Source organism: Nilaparvata lugens, unplaced genomic scaffold, assembly GCF_014356525.2.
Source record: "Nilaparvata lugens isolate BPH unplaced genomic scaffold, ASM1435652v1 scaffold5454, whole genome shotgun sequence".
Taxonomy (NCBI): Eukaryota; Metazoa; Arthropoda; class Insecta; order Hemiptera; family Delphacidae; genus Nilaparvata; species Nilaparvata lugens.
This window is the reverse complement of record NW_024091286.1, coordinates 5,190-21,996: the sequence shown is the minus strand read 5'-3', so window position 1 is coordinate 21,996 and position 16,807 is coordinate 5,190. Positions and strand designations below refer to the sequence as shown.

General features: G+C 34.0%; 1 protein-coding gene across 1 annotated transcript; it reads left to right on the top strand.

Annotated features, from left to right (window-relative positions):
- Window positions 1-1,983: 1,983 nt before the first annotated feature.
- Window positions 1,984-15,370, top strand: LOC120355988 (the record flags this gene model as incomplete). Its single annotated transcript, XM_039444765.1, has 6 exons — window positions 1,984-2,048; window positions 3,422-3,502; window positions 4,716-4,869; window positions 7,805-7,968; window positions 9,573-9,857; window positions 14,288-15,370. Coding segments are annotated over 6 exons (907 nt in total), but the record flags the coding sequence as incomplete, so codon positions are not given.
- Window positions 15,371-16,807: the final 1,437 nt, after the last annotated feature.

The following is a 16,807-nucleotide window of genomic DNA, read 5'->3' as shown; positions in this document are numbered from 1 at the left end:
AGCATGAGCGCTGCTCTCAATTTCTCAACTTGGCTTGGCTGGCTGGATCAGCTTTGGCTTTCAATCGCCCACAGGATTTGGCTTCTAATGGTGCAAGCACTTCTTTGACTTGAAATTACAGCTTAATGCTTGGTTCTACAACAAAATGTCACAGAACATTATTTGTAGAAAATAGATTGGTCTGCAATTAATGTTATATACAATTTTTCGATACGAGTTACTGTTCACTTGGAATTATCAAAACACTGGAAAATCGGGTATAAGGATTTCAGGTTTTTCATGGATTTTAGCTTTATTTGTCATTTTATGAGAAGATGTTACTTCTCATCATTTAAAGAAAATTATATTTTGAACATATTTGGTTCTGTTTAGATTTTCAATAGAACAGTCCGTTTTCTTGTAATTTCAAGATAACTGATGTACACTTTGATGAAAATTTCTGTTTTTCCTGAATTCATGTATCAGAATTTGAAATTTTATGATGAAATATGATTGATGACAGGGAATTATTCTCACTTTTCCACAGACAAAACATCGGAAGCGTACTTCGTTTGAAGTGGCATGACTTTGATGTACTTTCCCCACCCAGATATCATGAAAATCTTTCTTTCCAAGCTGCTATAGTGAGGTCCACGTTAGTGGACAGTGTTTGATAAGCAATGATATTGCTATCCTTGTCTATCATTCAACAAAGCAGATAGCACTATCTCTTTCTCGCTTTGATCTTTTGCCAGATCGTCTTTTAACGTTGTAGAAATTTAATTAATTAACAAAATATTCAATCTTGATTTTAAAAATTCATGGTGAAATTATTAAAAAATGATATTTCTTGCTTAATAGAATATAGTTTATTATTTTAAACGAGAATGAACAGTTAATATTACATCAATAAACCTGTATCAGCTGTCTAACTGTCTATAGATGGCATTGACAAGACGGCAACGTTTTTCAACTATCTTTTCCACTGCCATTATAACGTGGACATTAACAAAATATTTCATCTTAATTATGAAAATTCATTATTAAATCATTGAAAACTATAATTTCTTGCCTATAATTAATTATTTCAAACGAGAATGAACAGTTGATATTACGTCAATTAAACCTGTATCATCTACTGTCTATGGAAGGCATTGACAAGACAGAGGATCAGCATAGTTGTTGATCTATCTTTCTCCACTGCCATTATAACGTGGACCTCTTTATAGAATATCGATTGATGACTATAAATTTGTATTCCTTTTTTCAAAATCCATGATCCACTCATTCATATCATTACCATTTCAACCACTTTCAAAAAACTTATTCAATCATTCACTCACAATCCATTTCACATGAGCCATTGAGATTTGAAATCTATTTAAAAATCTTAATTTGAGAATCTACTTTGTAAAAATACTTGAGGACTGAAAATTTTGTGAATTGAAGAACTACAAGACTTGACCTATATCGAACTATGTGTTATCTAAATTTGGGAGAGGAATAGCACATCAAGGCTACCGTATTTTTCCTCTCCCTATCATTTTGATGATGTACTTATTGTATAAATTTAATGAATAAAGAATTAAAATTTTACAAAAAATCCATACATTACAAAAAATTGAAATAGACTAGTCCAAGTCTAAAGGTGCGTACAGATTTATGCGCCGCTAACATGACCAATTCACTTTTAATCAGCTGATGCCAAGCTTTTTATATCTGTATCTTACCGTTTCTGTAAAAATACAGATATAGTCAGCTGATTAGAAGTGAATTGCTCATGTTCGCGGCGCGTATATCTGTATGCACATTAACAGAAACACGATATATTAAACTGAGAAATAACATGAAATAAAACTTGAAAACCTCAATAGAAAATCATGAAAACCTCATTACAATATTCCTGTGTAACTCGTTTGTTGAATGCATTGCTACCATTGTCAATTATTATACTATTCTAGATGAAGGTGAATTTTGAAACTAATTATTTTCGTTTTATTTCAGCCAAAATGGTTTCATGTGCATGATGTTCTACAAGAGGGACAGCCATGTCATCGAACTACAAACTGGTGAGTGGATTCATTACATGATTGCAAATTCAACATACTCAAATAATCGACAAATTGAATTTTATTACAGTTCTAAAAAATCCAGAGCCTAGAACACTGTTGGTTGTAAAACATCCACGAAGTATGAAGCACTAGCCGTCAGGCTGGCTTCGCTCGCCATATCCGTCTAGCCAGAGGGCTCCGCCCCCTGGACCCCCGACTGGATCGTCCAAAAATGAGATCAGCGGGCTCGCTTCGCTCGCCTGCATTTTCCATTTTTTGAGCATGCTTCATTCCATCAGAAAGTAAAAGTACTGAGAAAACGCAGAAAAGCTGTGAAAAACGTTGGAAAAACGCTGATTTTGGGCGTATCTTTGATGAAATATCGAAGTCATCTTATTACAAAATTTTCAGACCCTAGCTAACTAAACCTCTGTACCAAATTTGAACATTTTCTGTCTATTACTTGATGAAAGAACTGAGAAAACGCAAAAAACCGCTAATTTTGGGCGTATCTTTGGCGTTATTTCAAATTTCTTCTAACGCAACATTATTACACCTAGCTGAGCTGAATTTGAACATTTTCTGTTTATTTATTCTCGATAAAGCTGAGAGAACGCTAAAAAAACGATGGAAAAACGCAGATTTTGGGCATATCTTTGGAATTTTTCCCAAATTCGTTCTTAGTGCGCCTCTAAAGGGCCAACTGAACATACCTACCAAATTTGAAATTTTATGTAATATTTTTATCATATGTTAGGACGATTCAGTCGGGGGTCCAGACTAAACGGATATGGCGAGCGAAGCGAGCCTGACGACTAGTAATATAATATTCCCAGGAATAGCTCTGATTGAAGTACCAGTGCCCAATCAATTTTTCCGCGATAAAATGCATTTCAATCTTCAACTTGGTGCCAACCTAACAAAGTCAACTCAACTTAATGCCAACCCATAACATTATTAATTTAGTTACCAGTTAACAACTGTTTCGAAGAGGTACTCTCTCTATATTATAGTTCTATATTAACATATGGTATGGACATTTCAATTATAATTAAGAGATTGGAATAAGAAGAATATACATGCTAAAAGACGAACTTTAAACCCTTAAAAACCACCCTTAGAGTTAAAATTTTTCCAAATCCGTTCTTAGTGCACCTCTAAAGGGCCAACTGAACATACATACCAAATTTGAACTTTTTTGGTCCGGTAGATTTTCAGTTCTGCGAGTGAGTGAGTGAGTGAGTGAGTCAGTCAGTCAGTCAGTCAGCACGGATAGAAATTATCATGAGAATAGATAACACTATAAAGATTCCTAGCTAACTGTTATTTCATCCAACATTTGTGAAGGTATTTTTAGAAATAAGTCTTCAAATTTTTCATGATTTTTTCAGGTACACCAACTAGAAGACTAGAAGAAGCATGTACTGGTCTTTACTTTGATAGGACCACAGCCTCCTACATCACGTTAGTCAGTAAGTTCTACAAATATTTTTGTACTCAAGTCGTCGCTTTTTGATCATTGAAACTATATTTTCAGAATTCTTCAATGTTGTTTTCCATCACGAACTGCTTATTACTAAATCAGTTTTTGCTTTTAGAAAAAACGACTACTGTAGCAGTCAGATATTTTACAATAAATGAATTAATCACTCACTGTGACAACGAGATCTTTCGGCAGAAATAGGTTATATTTTACAATATACTACACTATAAGGATCCGACACAAAAAAATTCGATCAAATTCAATCCAAGATGGCGGCTAATATGGCGAAAATGTTAACAAAAACAGGGTTCTTTGCGATTATCTCGAAAACGGCTCCAACGATTTTGATCAAATTCATAGCTGAAATAGTCATTGATAAGCTCTATCAACTGCAACAAGTCCTGTAAAAATTTCAGGAGCTTCGCCCCATCCATGCAGAGTTTGATTTTAGATTCTGCCTTCATATACAATTTAAACAATAAATTTCAAGTGGAAAAGATTGAGCATGAAAATCTCTGCAATTAATGTCCAGTAACATTTCCACCTAAAATTGAAAATAAGCTTGAAATCCAAGAAAATGTGATTATTCAATTGCAAATTATTGTTGATTCTATTAAATCATTCAAATTCCGCGATGGCGGACCTGCCGAAAGATCTCGTTCTCACAGTGAGTGATTAATTCATTTATTGTAAAATATCTGACTGCTAGTCGTTTTTTCTAATAGCAAAAAGTGATATATTTTTAGATTATGCTTTTCATTCGATACAGTCACATCAAACATTATTATTTGTCCTCCTAACAATTATCTATATATTATGATGAAAGAAAAAACTGGCTTTTACAGGTAGCCTACGGGATAGGAAATTCACGAATGACATATCATCTCGTCCAACCTTAGTAGGACATCTGTCTACTAACTTTGCATCTCGTCTGAACTACTGGACTGATTTACTTGAAATTTTGCATATTGATAGCCCAATATTCACCTAGGATGGTTAAAGACATATTTTGAATTCTTCAAGATTTCATTGAGTCAAGTTTTCAGTTTGTCAAGCTTTTGATACTACAATTATACTTATTAACCCTTGCACTTATACTTATTAACCCCCCGGAGCACGGATCTCCTTCTAGTCACCAATAAAACAAGAACTCTTTTAAACATTATTTGGGAAACTAGTTAATTTTTTTTCCCCATTTTCAGCGTCAAATCCGGAACAACGCAAGTGTCCTCATTTCGGGAGATACTCAGTGAGTGGAGTGACAAAGAGAGACCAGCGTCGCGCTCGCTCCCACGAGATACAATCGCATCCAATCGATATGATTGGCACGCTCTCTCACTCCTACGCCAATCAGAAGTGAGTATTCTAGAATTATATTGACCAATCAGGAGCGAGTATCCTAGAATATTGACAAATAAGATATGTATTAGATATCTTCTAGATAGGCCTATGTCAATTTTTGTCCAAAGGGCGTAAACGGCGTAGACCTGAAGAGAGAAAAAATTGTTGACAACTTTCTCAGTGTTTCCCGCACTGAGTGGGGAACAAAATTTTTGTTGGAAACAAGGATTTCCACAAGTTGCCGACGATGCCGCTGTTATTTTTCAAGAGATTGTCAAAATTGAATGAAAAAGACTAGGAAATTGTCAAAAACCACAGATTTATTGATACTTAGAAAGACCGGTTTCGGTTATTACACCATTGTCAATCTCCGATAAACTAAAACTAAATACAAGAGCAGCAGAATTTTATACTAGAAGGCGAGAACAAAATTGCCGAAATTTGTTGAAAACTCAGTTGAGAACTCTGGTTGTAAACGCCGCTTGACACAATTCCATGATAAAGTCAGTTATTATACAACATACTGACAAGGTTATTTTTGACTCTCAATACTGATGAGATAACAATTTTCAATAACGATTTTGATAACAATACTTGTTATCAAACTCAGTACTAATCATTAGAATCATGTTTTACGGCTACCCAGACCAAATAAAAATGAAGCGATCATGAAATGTGGATCACATAAATTATCATAGAGAGAAGATAGCATAAGAAGATATCCCTAGGTATAGGTCGTTTATGTTCTAAACTTCAGGCCGACTTTTCAATTCAATTTCAATTTATTTATTCACACACACACACACACATAAGATACATCAATATGAAATAAAAATTAATTACATCAATAAAAAAACATTACAGTATAAAATAAATAACATAAATATGAGAACACATTATAATATTAGAGGCAATTTAACATGTTATGTGGTGAAGAAGGGTAGAGGATCAAAAGTTCTTCCAACTATGGCTATCCATGTCATAGGAAGGCTTTTGATCCTTGGAATTTTTGGAAAGGATTGGGAAAGGGATGTGGATAGAGCACAAGTAGGGGAAGTGAGCGCACTAATCAGAAAAGTTCTCTGTTAACTTATTAGAGTTCTCAAAGGTAGAAGAAGTAGTTAATTTTGATCCAAGCATTGATATCTGTTTTTACTTTTTTTGTTATCTTGGCCACAGCTAATAATTTGTTCAGGAATTTTATTTATAATTTTAGTGCTTAAATAATTATATGAGTTGTCTTCTAATATTTTCAATGTTAGTATGATAGATTAGGTACTTTTTTGAGGTGGGTCTTAAATTGTATTGATTATTGATAGTATTATTAGTGCAAATGAAATTTATTTTTATATTTAAATATATACTTCACTACATTCATTACATACAACTGTCTAACTGTCAACACGTTAAACTCTTCAAAAGTCAGGTTGGTTGGGAAAAGTCTAGGCTTATTTAAGATTGTTTTAATGATTGATTTTGAATTATGAAAAGCTCTTCCAAGTTGGATTATAACAGCCCCCCCATACTGAAATACCATACTGAATTATGGACTGTACCAGAGCAAAGTATACCATTTTATTCATCTCTTTCCTGTATAGTAAAATATTAAAAAAAAAAATAGTTTAGTTCAGTTTTCCAGTATAGTTTAATATTTTAAAAAAAGGGTACTGAGATTTTTATTTATTTCTTTATATTTATAAAGATGACTTGAGTTTAGAATTTTTTTTGCTTCGTAGAATTTATAAGAAAGATATCTGATTATTTTGCATAAAAATTTTATATGAATGTCCTACTTCAAATATTCATCTATTATGACGCCTAGATATTTTGTGCTTGTTACTCCTTTTATTTATTTGCCATACAATAAATACATATTCAAAACATAATAAAAGAAATACTAATTTTATAATCAAAAGTATAAAATAATTAAAATAAAAATTAAGCATAAATATACCAAAATCATAATTAGATTCCTAGTGGTAATCCGGTATCACCAGCAAAAGGAATCAAGCCTTTTTATTATGGGACAAGTGCAGTTATTGAACTTTAAACTTTGAACTTTTAATTAACTCAGGTTATTACTGTCGACTACTGTCTATTATGACTGTTTGTTGGTGTCGAGAGTGTAAGAAACGCATAGTATAAGAATGCTTAGTACTTATATGTTACTTATAGTACTTAATGCATAGTACTTATGCTATGAGTACAGTGACTATAAATACATATAATGATTATATTATAGTCTCTGTAAGTATGAGAGACTACTATCGTCATATAGCTAGCTTCTCGTAAAAGAGCTACTACGTATATCCGCTTGTGTTAACAGTGAAATTTGTAACATAAACACCCTATTCCATGGCATCTTCTTATGCTATCTTTTCTCTATGGTATCACCAGAAATGATACAGTATCACCACAAAATGATACGGTATCACCACACAGTCATAATACAGTTCCAACACAAAACGATACAGTATCATCTCAACTTCATACACAACACCATAATTTGATACATAACTTCCAAACTTTGAAATAATTCTACAAACTATGGGATATTTTCTAGTGCTGCAGTATCAGTACAAAATGATACGGTATAACCACACAGTCATGATATAGTTTCAACACAAAACGATACAGTATCATCTCAACGTGATACACAACCATACTTTGATACAGAACTTCCGAAATTTGAAAAAATTCTACAAACTCTGGGATATTTCCTAGTGCTACAGTATCAGCACAAAATGATACGGTATCACCACACAGTCATAATACAGTTTCAACACAAAACGATACAGTATCATCTCAACTTGATACACAACCATATTTTGATACAGAACTTCCGAACTTTGAAAGAATTCTACAAACTATGGGATATTTTCTTGAGCTACCTGCTTCTATCAATGATATTATGTTGATATATTTATTATAGCTTTGTATTTTTCCCCAGTTATAGGCGTTCAGCAGGCAGCAGAAAGTTGCAGAGTTTTGGGGATGATGAAGACGGTTGTTCACTAGATCTGAAGACCTTGGTAGTTGGTTGCAGTGCTTCTGATACCATGGAATTCCGTTCAGACTGTGATAACAGTCCTGAGAAACCTCGTGTCACATCTGGTAAAAATAATATTGATTCATTTACAATAATGTAGTAATACAACTATTAAGATTTGACAATTAGATTATTTATATTAAAAATAAATAAATATTTTTTTATTTATATCAAATTTTGATATTGAGATTAATAATAAAACTTGACAATTCCCCGGTCAATTGACTGTGGCGAAGAACTGAAACTGAACTGAACTGAACTGAATAACAATTAGTTAATTAACTCTTTCATTGATTGATTCATTCACACTTCCATCCAATCAATTCAATTCAATTGAAGAAATTCTAACCTTATCTTGGACTATGTAACCTATAAATTTGGAAGAAAAATAGCACAAGGACTACACCTTATTATTTCATCCACCAATGTTATTACATTAGTGTCATTTGCATTGTAAATAAATAAATAAATAAGGCTTAACTCACACTTACGCGACTCAGGTGGGGAAGAGACTCGACTCTAGTGGAGAGCATGTGTTTTCAAATGGTGACTGTCGCGGGGACTAGAATCGACTGGTCTGAGTGTCACTATTTGAAAACGCATGCTCTCCACTAGAGGCGAGTCTCCTTTCGACTTGAGTCGCGTAAGTGTGAGTTGAGCCTAACTGGACAGTATTTTCATGGAATTCCCTAAGCCTAGTTACACATCGATTTCCGGACGTACGTTTTTTTGCCGTCCTTATGAAATCTACTAGATTAAATGGAACTTGCCAAACATCATCTGTTTAATCTAATAGGATAATTATTATTTATAAGGACGGAGAAAATCGTACGTCATTGTTAGCATTTCATGAGCGAATTTACAAAACATATCTACAAAGAAATTGTAGTCAATATTATAAATGAGCTTTCATACATCACCACAATATGGGCTTATTCTATGGGGTGGAGCAGCCAATACTAGTAGGGTGCTGCTTCTTCAGAAAAAAGTAGTAAGGCTTATGGCCAATGCTGACTACCTCGCTCATTGTAGTCCAATATTTGTCTCGTTGGAGGTTATGACTGTGTTCAGCCTGTACGTCATGCAACTCCTGGTCAGGGTCAGCGACAAATTGGATGTTCTTGAATGTAGGTGTGAGATACACAGGCATTTCACCAGACAAGCATGTCATCTGAATGTTCCTTTTGTCAGGCTGAAAAAACTTCAAGGCCATTATAGAATATTATCAATCAAAGCATTTAATAAGCTGCCTGTTATTGTGAGAAATATGAATCAAGCCCGTATAAAACACAAGTTGAAAAGCTGCTAACAGAGAACCCATTATATTATGCAGAAGAGTTTTTCAATTCCCCCATCGATGTAATAAATACATATTTTGAGTGATGATAATATATGTGTATGAATTGGCTCAGTAGTTTTATAGGATTTTATTCTTGACGACACCTAATGTACATTAAATTGTATTTATTGGTGGATTAACGTATTCTATTCTATTCATCAATAATTAAATTTTTGTTCAATTGACAAATTGAATTCTGATGATTGTTCGACAGAGTGGAGATAATTAGATGCTTATAGCCAATAGGGTGCGTATTTGGTTAAAATTGTTTTTTCTTTCGTGATAAGTGAGTCTTTTTGTTAAAATTTATCTATTTTTTTTGTTTCACAGTCTACCAATGCCACGGAGGGTGGGTAGAGAACGGTACCCACTTCCTGATCACCACCCCGCTGAGCCGTAGCTCCAGGGGGGCACGCCGCTACTGTTTCGCCTACGAGGCTGCCAGTGGAGGGTCCACAGGGGGAGCCCAGGGGGGCCCAGGAGGTGCCCCAGGGGGGTCGGGGGGTATCACAGGGGGCTCTGTCATACGATTCTCAACCAGCTCCAACACGTGTACACGGGATAGCAGTGCTGCAACTGATAGTAATGTGCTCGCTTTCAACATTACTAATCAAGGTGAGAAATTTGTTCAAGATATTGTTGATTCATTAGAATATAGAATATTGGAGCACCGAGCTTTGCTCGTTATTTATTAATTGATAAACAGAGCACAATTCTTCAAAATGATTGGGGAAGGACTAACAGACACTGCCCGAAACTGTTTCTTTCCCGAATTTTTATTTATACACTATAAATAGTCCAGAAAGTAGGTTATATGTTTCATAAACTTGAATTCAGGTCCAATTTTCAGTCCAAACATTTGAAAACAGAAAAGTTCTAATTTAGATCGTTTACGAACCAAATTGAATAACAAAATAACACTCACTAATCACTTGAAACTGTAAAATAATTATTAACTTTGAAAATTATGATATACTCCAAAGACCTTAAAGATGCATAGACTCACATGCAGCGCTAGTGTCGTACTTGGAATTGTAATCTGCCATTGAGGGGGCAATCCATGAGATTATTACATACCAATGCCACCAATGCCTTTGTGATCTATAGTATTACAAATATATAGATATAATATCTCGTGCTTAAATACCCTAATGACGGCCTTCAATTCCAAGTAAGAGCTATCATTGGGAAGGCATAGACATTGTGGGTCTATATCTCTTTAAGGTCTTTGATATACTCCAATTTAGAATGATATATCATGTCATGTCAAAAAATCAGATTATTTTGATCAAGTCGATTAAAATTTCTAGATAATTTTTCTCGAGAGAAAAGCTGATTGATTGCAAATAGTTTAAAAGCTGGACATAATTCTGTCTCTCTTCTACACACAGCACTCGCATCTTCTGTTATCGACAGACGACGAAATTATCATCTGTTTTCCCAAGGATAGATAATTATTATCCTTTTAATGTCGTTCAGCGAGTTTTTCAAGGGATGAGACCTAGTGCAATCGAATTTTTATATCATAAACCTACTATGTTCCAAATTTTGTGAAAATCGTTGGAGCTGTTTTCGAGATCCGTTGGACATAAATAAATAACCAGATATAGAAATCATGTTTTGGACTCAGGGGACCTTGAAACGTATAGAAAACTTGAAATTAGTGTACCTTAATTTTTTTCGGAAAGCAATACTTTCCTTACCTATGGTAGTAGGGCAAGGAAAGTAAAAATAGTCAGATAAATATGAAAATATGTACAGAAATTGCTCGCTTAATATAATAGAATATTTGGAATTCTCCGCTATCCAATATTTACACTTGAGTGAATTTGTGTAGGGTATTGATTGATTAATTGATTGATCATTTGCCTTTTTTAGGGCGGAGTTAGGACTACAGGCCCTCTCTGCCACACAACCCAATGTGTTGAAAGTAAGAAAATAACAGCAATATTTTGGGGTTGAAAAGAAAACATTATTGAGTGTTATCAGTTGGTTCTAGACAGTTGATTCTGGTTGATTGAACCCTGAATAAACCATGGTTTCACCAGAAAATGGTGTTGAAAAAACGGGTTTTCAAAGAGCTATGATACATACTGGCCTGATACATAGGCCTTAATGCTTCTTCCTTTACAGGTAACGACATCTTGGTACCACACAGTAGAATTAGCATCAAATCATTTTTTTGGAATTGCATATGGAATGTATTTCTCTCCTGATCAGGAACTTTTTCCCATAATGTACAAGAATATCCTCAAACTCATCGACTCAATTATAGCCTACATAATTCATTGAAATTATATTAAATCAATGTTACACGAACAGTACTATCAGATTATCTACTGACTGCATAGTTTTATATTTCTTGAATCATTACTAAGTACCGGTTGCACAACAGTCGGTTAAATTTAACCGTGATTAATTCTGCGAGAACCAATCAGAGAAGTCGTCTTATCAAAAAGGACTTCTCTGATTGGCTCTTGTGAAATTAATCACGGTTAAAATTTAACCGGCTGCTGTGCAACCGGGCCTCAGACTTAAAAAATGAAATGATTATAGATATTCATGGAACATGGACTACGAAATACCCTATCAGATTATTCATTGACTACATAATTTTACTTTTTGTGTACCGGTAGTTGAGAAGTTGATATTGTGGTAATTCATTCATTTATTTATGAAAACATGGAAGCATACAGGATTTCTCGCAAAAATTGCTTCTATAACAACATATTACAATATGAAATTATTCATATTGAATAAAAAGACTAAGACCAGGTTGCATAAAAGCTGGTTGAGTTTTAACCGTGTTAATTTTTCGAGAACCAATCAGAGAATGAGTTTTTGAAAAGACTGCTTCTCTTAGGATTAATTACGATTGAAATTTAACCAGCTTCTGTGCAACCGGCACTAAATCCTCAGATTGTCGTCATTATATTGAAAAGCTTTCATCTTTCCCTCAGCCTCTCTATACAATTTTGTAAGATCATGATATGCAAAACATGTGATGAAACTTGATTGGTTCTCGTGAATTAATCACGGTTAAAATTTAACCGGCTTTTGTGCAACCGGCACTAAGAAATTGTCAAAAACCTCAGTTATCATTGAAAGTTAGAGATTGACAATGGTGTAACAACCGAAACCGGTCTTTCTAACTTCCAATAAAATCTGTAGTTTTTGACAATTTCTTAGTATTTTTATTTAATAGCCGACATTTTACATTTCTCAAATAATTATTATCATGACTTGAATCATAAATGAATTGAAGGTATGAAGATACCATTAGGTTATTAGTCTATTCATTTGATAGCCTACATCATTTTACATCCGAGGCTGTTTGAAGTTTCCCAATTCATTTAGTCGAAGTCATCAAGAGTTTGTACAGCGAGACAAAAATAATCCTAGACTGCTCAGGCTCCCAGTTAGAAGAAATTGTTATTAATTTTGGTTTGAGACAGGGTTGTCCTCTTTCACCAACACTCTTCAATATTTATGCGGACGACCTTTGCAGGAAGCGGAAGCAACAAATTCACCCAGGTATACAACTAACACACAATATTGCTGTCAATTCATTATGGTTTGCAGACGATCAAGTAATATTGCAGGAATCAGAGGACAATCTGCAAAGAGCAATATATCAACCATATCCTGAGCTCAGAATATATATGAAGATTTCCTTGCACAAAACAAAAGTGATGGCGTTTCTGGGGAAGTCTCCAATACGTTCTGAAATAGTTCTCAACAACAGAATACTGGAACAGGTAACACATTTAAATTTGGGATGTGATATTACATACGAGGAAGACCACGACTTGAATGCAAAAATTAACAGATTCCAGTACATATGCGGAACTATCAACATAACTCTCAAAAATAAAGTCCGAAAAGAGACGAAACTCAAATTTATAAGTAATGGCCGTCCCTACACTTTTGTATGGCTCTGAAACCTGGGTATCAAAGAGAAAGGAGTGGAGCAGGTTACAGGCGGCCGAAATGAGATTTCTGAGGTCAGTGAAGGGATGCACCAGAGAGGACAGGCTTTATAATATCGATATCCGTAGAGAGCTCAATGTAAGCTCCATACCTCAACAAGTTGACGGGAATCGACAACAGTGGAGAGAACACGTTGAGAGAATGGGAAACGGAAGAATCCCGAAAGCTGGCATTGCTTACAAGCCAGAAGGGAGGAGAAGTATTGGCAGACCAAGAAAAAGGTGGGAGAATGTTTGAAGGCGGAACCAATATTAATGCCTACCCCTGTAACAAGACGACGACGACGATCATTTTACATTTCTCAAATAATTATCATGACTTGAAAAATGAAATGAATTGAAGGTATGAGGATATTATTAGGTTATGAAGATATTTATGAAGCACAAACAGTCCTATCAGATCATTCACTGACTACATCATTCTATATTTCTTGAATAATTATCATGAGATGAAAATAGTTATTTGTGCAACTAGTAGTGCGCAAAGTGACAGTTTGCTGCACCGAAAGAAACGTTTACGCCCGAGCCGTAGGCGAGGGCGGAATTGTTTCTTGAGTGCAGCAGAGGAACTTTGCGCACGTATTTCACATTAAATTTTTCCTACAATTACCATTGAATATGAAAAGATTTTTATTATGGGTAAAATTATGGCTGAAATCCATCAAATGTTTTTCTGTGTAATTTTATCATTAATAAAAACCTTAATTTATTTAAAATTGAATAATGTAGTAGTAAATGAATGAAGGCGGTTGTCACTCATGTGGTGGCTGTCGCTGTCATCCACTGCCTTCATATTATTATAATGTGCACCACACACTATACCACACTTACCACAGTTACCAACTTAATTTTGATTTTTGCTGCACTGGTGCTCCATATAACCTACTAACTAAATTGTTGCCATGTTGCAAATCTGAGTGCAGAAAAATTTTCTCGCACTAGAGCGGGAAAGTGATTCTTTGCGCTCTGTAATCAGTGCAGGAATGGCCACTTTTCAAGGTAACTGTAGGAAAAAATATTTATGAGGTCATTAATAAATTTCTTCATTTTTTCCAGGACAATGCACCGAGACAAGCAGCTCCACCCGACTGCATACAACTGCATGGCTGCACCTAATTGCATTGCTGCAACTCATCACCCACTTCGCTAACAATTTGAGACTGCATCATCAACTCCCACCCTTAATCCCCCCCACCCTAATCCCTGTCAGGTGATTTTAATTCTAATCTAATCTAGGAGATTCAAATATTACATATTACTATTTTAAATTGTAGCCGAATTCTAACTGAATTCGTTTATAGCCGAATCCTTACTGGATTTGTGAGATTATAGCTGAACAACTTTACACTTAAGTGATTATACAAAGTAAGACTTACCTCTTGTACAGAAATAACTCTACGATTTCTTGGACAGAATCTCTTCTAGACAATTTGAAACCTAAAATATATGATATATTATAAACATAAATAAATCCAACAACGAACTGAGATGAGATATATAGTTGAATTTGTATAATATTTAAATAAGTAATATCAATCACAATATATTATTATTAAGTACCGATAGGTGATAAGTTACAAAAATTATATAATATAGGTAACAAGGCAATGTTATGGAGAAAAGATAGAGCAAGAAGATACATACCCCATGTTTTAAAGAATTCATTGGAAGTTTGGAATTTTTGTATCAAATTATGATGTTGTGTATCAAGTTAAGATGATACTGTATCTTACTGATACATTAGATTGGATTAGAATGGTAAAGCTGCGTTTACACCAAAGTTATTAACAAACTGTTTATTTTTCCGTCCTTATAGATTCTATTAGATTGAACGGAGCTTGACAAACACATATGTTCATCATGTGTATGATAAGTTATGTTCAATCTAATAGAATCTATAAGGACGGAGAGATAAACATTTTGTTAATAACTTTGGTGTAAACGCAGCTAACTGCTACAGTAGGTACTCTAATATGACAGTTCCAAATAATTTTGGTTCAAACTAAATTTTTAGATGAACGTATAACCACTAGAGAAAATATAGCAACTTATCATGTTGATTCTTTTCCAATCATTAATTCAATATTGTAATTGTGAAATGAAAGGAATAAATACATAAATGTCACTCAAAATGTATAAATTCAGGGCTATTTTCTTCTATTTATAAAATATAATTGCTATCCAAATTGGGAGAAGAATAGCACAAGGTTACCTTTTTTCCCTCTCCCTATAATTTTGATGATATACTCATTGTATGAATCAATAAAGAATTAGTACCATTTGAAATTATTAATTCAAATTAAGTATCTTAATTAATATAAATTAAATACTTAATATAAATTAAAGTATTCTGAAGCTATTATTCTATTAATTTCAAAGGGTAGCCTACTATAATAATTCTTTTTTTTAGATAAATATGCTATATTTTTTTTACGGTATAACTTAAGATTGTGGACTCTGGATTGACAAAGAATTATTGTAAACGATCATGAAGGAGATTCTATACTGTAAAATATTTCTTGGCAATAAGATTGTAACTTTCAAATCATCTTTGTACAAAATTTTATCTTTTTGAATGGAGACATAAATTACGTTGTTGCTCATTTATCCAGTAAGATAAATTTGGTACAAATAGGATAATAAAATGTATTTGAAGTGATAGAAAGGGTTGATGTTGATGTGATACTGTTATACAATTTTATTGGGTTGATACATTTCATATAATTATTATTTTCACTTTCCTTGCTCTACTACTATAGGTAAGGAAAGTATTGCTTTCCAAAAGAATTCAAGGTAACCCAATTTCAAGTTTTCTATACGTTTCAAGTTCCCCTGAGTCCTAGAACATGATTTTTATTGAAGCAATAATCAATATGATGTTTAGAAATCTTTGTAGCAAAGTCTTCTAACCTGACACAATTTTTTTTATCCGTGTTTCGGATGGACACGTTAAGGCGTCGGTCCCAGCTGCCTGAAAAGCAGTCGTTAGGTCATGTCAGAGGCCCTGAAATTGATCAGTTGCGACCTGAAAACTCTGACAGCCAGCCAGGTCACTCGATATTATACCTTTTATTATTTATCGAATTTATTATCTGCTCAACACATTTCCTTTATCAAATTAATCAATTTCAATAACTTTGGATCAAATTCTTCAATTGAATCCTTGAGATTCACCTGGCCTGGTGTTTTCAATGATAAGAGACTATCACAACATAATATAAATACCTGGTTGCACAAAAGCTGGTTGAATTTTAATCGTGATTAATTTCACGTGAACCAATCAGAGGAGGCGTTTTTGAAGAGACTGCTTCTAGTGAGATTAATCACGATTAAAATTTAACCAGCTTTTGTGCAACCGGCACTAAATCCTCAAGATTGTCGTCATTACCTTGAAAAGCTTCCATCTTTCCCTCAGCCTCTCTATATAATTTGAAATATTATAATGTGCAAATCATGTGATAAAACTTGAAGCGTTTTAATTTGAATAAGAGGATTGCTCAGGTATTTGAAAAAATGTTGTGTATATCACGAGTGAAAAATTTTTTTTCTCCCTCAGGGAAATTGTTGCCCTCGGCT